A 7,567-nucleotide genomic window follows, 5' to 3' on the forward strand; every position below is an offset into this window, starting at 1 on the left:
TTCTTTTGCTATCAAAACTGCTTTTTTTTCTGTGTCATAGATAGTGTTGTGTACTTCCGTCAGGAGGCACATAATGTCTGATCATCTCTCTCTTTCTCATCAGTATGGGAAACTATTGGTGATCAATGTCTAAATTTGTTAATTCATTAGGAGTTGAAAAATAGTCATATTATATTTTTATAATTTATTCATTTATTGAAAACATCACTGACTCTTAGAAATATTCACTCCAACGTTTGATAGAAAAATAGCATTGTGCATGAAACATTTATGCATTTTGTATTTCTTTTCAGAAACATCCTGTACCACCTTGATGAAAAGACAAGCCGGTTTTCAATACTTGTGGAGGCTTGGGAACACTGCAAACCCCTTGCATCAAATGAGACCCTTCAGGAAGCCCTGTCAGAGGTGTTGAACAGCATTAATTCAGCTCAGGTTTACTTCAAAGCAGGACTTGATGTGTTCAGGAGTGTCTTGGATGGGAAGAATTGAGAACAGTCTGAGCATTTTTTAAAGTTTGCTTACAATTCCACAAGCAAAAGCTCTAATTTAACCAGATTTTCTGACATTGAAGGCTTATTTTCCCCCATGGCTTTTTGACAAGTATAAAGCTATTATTACATTGTATTTTTTAAATGTAAATATAAAAAGAACATTTTGCACATTTAATATTTTTTGTATCTACATTTCTGACTATGTAAAGCAAGTTATTGAAATAGGACTTAAGAATTACCTATTAAAAAGAAATCTGATATTTTATATATAAATATACACACACACACACATACACACACACTATTTTGAGGAGAAAGTTTCAAGAAGTTCCAGAGTATCTTTGTTCCTAGGGCAGAGCATATAGGAACACAGTTTATTCTCTCTGATAGAGCTATTAATGACCTAGTTTCTGTAAAAGAAATGAAGAGTTGATATGGTTCCGATTAACTTCACTATTAAGTGTTCAATATGAAGAATTCAAGTATTGTGACTGAGTGATTGGTTGACCTAAACCACTTTGAATGTTTCTATTTTATGAAATGAAGTTTCTCTTCCTAACACAACTAGATGTAGTAATACACTGGTTATGAAATTGTATTTTTTTAAGTATTAATGAAAAAAGAGCCATAAGCATTCCAGGGAAAAATCTCAAGGTAGCTACACAGAGCAATTTAAATGCAAATTTTTTTCATAACAACTTACAAGGTGACTAGCTTTGAAACCCCTAATTTGCCTCAGTTGATTTTCTAAGACTTTCAGGAGTGATGTATGTCTTAAGAGGGAGAAAAAATATATCTTACTACTTTTTCTCTTGTTTCTTTTGGAAACACTGAAACAGGGACTACTCTAAAATGAAAGCATCTCACATTGGTTTTCTTTCTTGTATCTTTTCTGAAACTCCTTGCTGTAAGGCAGCTTTCACAGAGTACTATATATTTTCCACAGTAAAGTAGCAAAGTTTCTCTTTGAAACCCAAAATATCTTCTAAAGCATCAAATTTCTATTTCTGCCTCTGACAAAAAGAACTTACTATGAAAGAAATAGTTGTTTTTATCAATAAAATCTCCTTAATACTATGAAGAAATTTTGGTATTTTTTCTTCTTTATCCTTAATTGTGACTAAGATGGAAATCTAGAAAATATTCATGCTTCTAAGTTTGTACAGGGTTACTGTAAGAGAGTGTCTCATCTACACTTCAATTCTTCTCTCATGTGGAAAACTAAGTTTTTTTATATTGACATTGTCGTTGAATAGCTCTAGCAATTATTATTATTCTCCCAAACACTAACATTCTACCTATTAAGTATCAGGTTAAAGTTCTAGTTTATCTTTAGAAGTTTATTTGAAAAATGGTTTTCGTATACTGGATAAAGCAATTCCCCTTAGGAAACATAGCCTCAGAGTATTTCATATAAATTTTCTCTACCTAATTCAAACATACTTCCCCATCATACACCACCAGAGCAACATTGCAAATAGTCTGTGTATATTTAAATTTTCACTTTTTATGGATGAGCATAAACCTAGTCTTAGTTTAAAGGCAAACTAAAGTTGAGGGAAGATAATTAATCAATATCCATTAATTGATTTATAAGGTTCAACACTTTCTACCCTAAATTATTTCTATATGCTCAAGGCAAAGCATGGAATTGAGGCAATTAGCTAGATAATTCAAGCAGAAACCCATTTTCATGGAAATTGCCTGTGTGCACATATTTTTAGATGAAAAATGAAACTACCTAACAATATTATTTTTTACCAATGTATTTGTTTGAAAACATTTGCCATGTTGAAGAATGTGTATAGGAAAGGGCTAGAAATAAACAGGCTTGTGCATACCGAGACATTCGTGATCTTTCTTCCTCTTCAGAAATCATCAGAAAAGAGGTGGGAATACACATGCAGGTGCATGTGAGCCCAAATGCCAGAAAGTCTTATACCAGAAGAACTTAAATATTTAACCACAGGTTGATGTGTTCATTCCTGTTATTCATTTACAGATGAAATTAAAACAAAGAAAGGCAAACTATTATCAGTTTGGTAGTTCACTCTTTTAGAGCAAATTTCTAAATGAATTTATTCCCATAACCTGCAATAGCACTGAGAGCAGAAAATATGTTTCTTCTTCATCTTTGTTTAAAGATTGCGTACCTAGGTAAGTCACATTGTAGAGATAAGAACCTTCTGTATTCCTCACCTGTAAATTAAATGTTATTTGCTATTTGAAAACTGTAGTTAACTATGGTTTTTATTAGTCTATTAAGAGATATGTGGAGAAATTTAATTATAACTAAAGCAGATGTCCAAAATTCTATACATGCTGCTTTACATCTTTGCAACAAACCTCTTAACTAGCAGCATTATTTCTATAGTGTGATTACCTGAGAGTGCCTCCAAATGTATATCATTTCACTCCCCTCCCCACCCCACCCCCAATAGATCCAAATAAATACAATCCTGAGCAAGTTAATAGCAAGTGTTATGTGAATTGGTAGTAGGTTTAAATTGTTGCTGAGTTGTCCATATGCCTGGTGCTTCTCACAATCTTTCATACATAGAATCGTGCCTAGGAAATAATGAATCATGAATATTCTCTGAAGAAAATGTGGCAAAGGCGTAACAGTGAAATTTATGTTCAGGCAGGGTATGCATGAAATACTGCCTTTTATGGAAAAGCGTAAGTCTCAGAATCAAAAGAAAGCCTAAGAAGGATTCTGGTCTAAGCCCTGAGATCTTGCCTTCAGCCAGAGAAGGCACTATCGGTTACCCCCACCAGATGTAATAACTAAACCCAAAGCGAATAAGAAACTTGGACATAGTCGTGTATTTAGTTAGTAACAAAAGCACCACTGGAATTTAAGCTTCTCTGCTTTCTCATGCAGTATATCTTGCTTTTCCCTGAGGAGACAGGGTTATAAACGATCTTTTCCAGTGCATTCTATGTAACCAGCCATTCTATCAGATGTTGCATGGGCTGGTTTTAATTCAAGGCTAGTTCTTTCTCTGACTGTACCTGACAAACAAAACTGTCCCCAGGAATTCGGGCAAAGGAAACAAAGACTGCGTACTTGAGAGAACGTGGGGAGAGTCCTTACAGAACACCAGAAGTCAGGAAGAAGGACATTGAGCAAACTATTTCCGTGAGAGGGCAAGTTAGGCCAGTGTTAACTAAACAATCTAAATCACCGTTTCTCAAAATGTGAAATTTAGAAAGACAGGGCTAGGAATCTACGTCTTCAGCAGGATTTCTGGATGTTTCTTACACACACTGATGTTTAAGAATTTCCAATCTACGTTAATCATAGGTTCCAACGTAGGTTCCAAGAAAATGCTAGTTGACATTTCTAGATAGATTGAAGAGTCACAGTAACAAGAAAGACATAAATCTTTGTTATTAATGGAATCATTATGAGAAAAGAAAAGTGGACCCATTTTATCCCTAAGAAAACAATTCAGTTGCAGCTTATATTTGCGCTTGCTACATCCCAGGCACTGGTGTTCTAGAGTTTTCCTTTTTTAATTCCCACAACAACACATTTAAAAATGAGAAAACTAGGTTGAGTGACTTGTCCACAGTTCCAAAGCTAATAAAAATGATGAGGCATGTTTCTCTTCTGGGCTCACTGTATTCAGTTCTTTGTTCTTACACTGAGTGCCGAAAAAAAAAAAAAATCAGACTATTTTCATTCTAGAAAGTGATATAATTGGAAATTTTAACATATTTCTCCAAAACTGATCAGACTGTGCAGTCTGCCATTTTTTTTGGTATAATAAAAGGGTTCAAAGAAACAAATGACATCATTCCTGATGATGGTAGCCCCTCCAACAATGGTGTATATATGTAGGTAAAGTTTGAAGGTATCTAAAGAGCATGAAAAGGCAAGTGCACCATTGTGGAATCTCATGACAAGTAGGCTTACAAACAGTAAAAAGAGACCAGAAACCACAAGTCTTACACTTTCCTTCTCTAAATGCTTACATAATTTCAATTAAAAAAAGAAAAGCAGGTGCTGTGATTTAGAACCACAGTTTTATGTTATTTTTAAAAATTCAGAATAACAACTGACTTTTTTTATTAAATAAATGTAGAACATATAGTAAGTTTCCCCAGAAGAAAGATAGATGTTCACAAAAATAAAATAAATACTTGTTTGTGACCATCTTACTAATGATGAATCAGCATCTTTACCTCAAATGAAAATCTATAATTATTTGTACGACAAATTGGTAGACCTAGCCAAAAATGTTCTCATGAGACATTCTGTGATATGTGTAATTGATTACTCCAAAAATAAAGCTTTCTCTGAGGGTAACACATTGTCATTTCATTGGTTTAATGGGCTATTTAAATGTGCCTTAGCTGCACATTTGCTTAATAGAAAGGAATTATTTTAAACTACCAATCCATATGTTGAGTGGAAAGGAAGTTGGCCCACATATTCCAATAAATATATCAGCAACATAACAGTTTCATCACGGGACCATGGATACAGTGCAGGGAAAAAACAAACAAACAATACAATATTTGAGAAAATAAATACTCTGCCCAGCCACACTAGTGAGTTTTTATTTCTTTTATGAGTTTAAATTATCAACTTTAAAAAGCCTCATTAGAATTTGCTATTCAGAAAGACCTTAAAAACCCTCACAGAGTTCTAAGCATCCCATTCATTGAAAATACTTTTCAGTTAAGTAGATTTGTTTTGTGCACTTCACAATTTTAGGTGACATGAATTTGAAGCGCAGCAAAAGAAATGTATAAAAGATAGCCTTTTCTGGTCATTACCGTGTCTACTCAAGTTTCTGTTTTCTAGGTACACTCTAACATTGTAATTTTTCCCCCTGAGAAGTAATATTAAGATCTATCAGTCTCAATTTAAATGATCTGTTAATCAGCCAGAGTTTTAGTTTCATAATATCGTTCCATTGTCTGACAAATATATACACACTAAAGTGCCTTTAGCGGGCCTGGGACTGTCTAGAATCTTGGTACCCTGATTATTGCAAGATGACATATTTCTTAAGACATTTATAATCTTATATTTGGATTTAATCTGAATTTACAAATAAAAGGGTTAAATTGAGGCAGTTTCAAGTAGCATTTAAGAAAATGAAGTGGCTTCAAATTTTAATGTTTCTGGTTAGATTATTTTGTTTAAATTATACAATTATATAATTTTCTGTAACCAAAATGGTAATTTTGATGGATTTTTTAATGCCAAAATCCAATCATCAAGGCCAAAGAAATGCACGATTACTCTGCTGTCTTATGTACGATTCAGTCAAGAATTAACTCAGAGGCATTTGATTCAGTGCTTACATCTAGACAAAGTTTTAATGAGTGCAGACACAGCCTAACAATATTTCATTTAATTTCTTTGAGGGCTTAAGCCAATAAACACTGCGGTAGCTTTTCTCAGAAGGAAACAGATTTTATTTTCCAGGTGCTAATTAATATGTACCACCTAAGTCCCCAAAGGATCACACAGGTGCCTGTATCATGCCATATGTCATGTGCTATATTCCTGCAAGCTCAAGAGAATAATATACCATCATTATTATGAATTATTATGTTGCATTGAAGTTAATGTCAGTCTTTTTTTCTAATTAAAGTACAAACTTGGCATGTGAATAGAAGCTTAGCTAGAGAAGTGGAGTTACAGTCCCTATTTTAATGAACTACATATATTTTTCAATCAAAATGTTTAATTATTTAATTATCTAGCCTGCTTGGTAATCATAACTCTCCAACTTCTTCAAAGGACCTTTATTCAATATGTTACCACTCATATGGTCATTGCTTGGTGTGTGTTTTATCTTTTGAATTTCTTAGATGCTTTCAGTGTATGTGCTGGTGTTTTATTAATATTAAAAATTTTTGTTTACTTCTATATCAAACTGCCGCAAATGGACTACCTTATTTTGAAAGTTAGAATAAAATGCTATTACTCTCTAAGCAGAACTTTAGCATATCTGTTTGATAAGAAACACAAACAAAATATTTTTCTATGCTATTGCAAATTGTCCGCAAGAAACAAAATGCCAGATGGTTAAGTGTAGCTCACATAGTTATATTCCAAAGATGTTATAAATAATTCTGTTTAGCATCTGAGATAGGTCTCTATTAGGCAATTTCATGTTTACGTTTCTAACAGAAAGGTTTAATGGCAAATACATGCCTTATATTCTAACTTGCTACTTGGAGAATATGGATTTCTAGAAAAGAAAAACCCTTTCTAGAACACTTTGCAGGGCTAATTGATTTTTTATAGACATCTAGAAAATAGCCTGAGCAACAAAGTGAAACCCTGTCTCGCTCTCTAAAAAAAAAGTTACTAGGGAGGCTGAAGCGGAAGAATCATTTGGGCCCAAGAGTTTGAAGCTGCAGTGAGCTAAAATCATGCCACTGTAGTCCAGCCTGTGTAACAGACAGAACCTATCTCAAAAAAAAAAGAAAGTCACATGCTGTTGATAACGGTTTTATATGTGTTTGGAATGTTAATATGGGATACATACATTTAAATGCATTTAATACTTTAATCATGTATGCAATGTAGCAGCATTTAGATATGTAAGATTTTAGAAGTAAAATCTCAGTGGTATAACATTTACAACACAGCCTTAAAATGAAGAACAGGGAAGAGCAGGAGAAAATTTATAAATTAACCTAAGGTAAAATTTGGAGGAAAATTTTTCCAAATAAATTTGCTTTGATTAAAAACAAATATCTCTCAAGAGTTGTCCCAATTACTAAATTATGTTGAACTGTTTTGGTGTTTAGCTTTGTTTAAAATAGTTTGATTATCATCTGTGATTCAGAAATATTTTTGTTGTACAGAGATTTCATTGTCATTGTAGTTGTTGTAACTAATTTTTAATGATATTGATTTAAAGGCATTTGTCTGTAGTTTTAAAATTACTATATAGGGTTGAATGTCTAATTTCTATAATGTGTGGATGCCCTTCAGATATTTACTGCATTCTATATTTAGCCAAGTGTGATCACAATTTATTTTATAACTTTTTATGTGTTACATAACTCAATATGCATCTTACTTAAGAAATTATGTT

General features: G+C 33.0%; 1 protein-coding gene across 10 annotated transcripts in view; it reads left to right on the forward strand.

Annotated features, from left to right (window-relative positions):
- Positions 1-7,130, forward strand: part of LOC105489997 (N-acetylated alpha-linked acidic dipeptidase like 2) — a 1,462,458-nt gene extending 1,455,328 nt beyond the window's left edge. For all 10 annotated transcript variants that reach the window (XM_071091264.1, XM_071091263.1, XM_071091268.1 and 7 more), the window contains one exon: positions 294-7,130. In XM_071091264.1, coding sequence (XP_070947365.1) covers positions 294-492 — 199 coding nt within the window. In that variant the 3' untranslated portion in view covers positions 493-7,130. The remainder of the gene's footprint in view (positions 1-293) is intronic.
- The last annotated feature ends 437 nt before the right edge of the window (positions 7,131-7,567 follow it).

Source organism: Macaca nemestrina, chromosome 2 (genome assembly GCF_043159975.1).
Source record: "Macaca nemestrina isolate mMacNem1 chromosome 2, mMacNem.hap1, whole genome shotgun sequence".
NCBI classification, from domain to species: domain Eukaryota; kingdom Metazoa; phylum Chordata; class Mammalia; order Primates; family Cercopithecidae; genus Macaca; species Macaca nemestrina.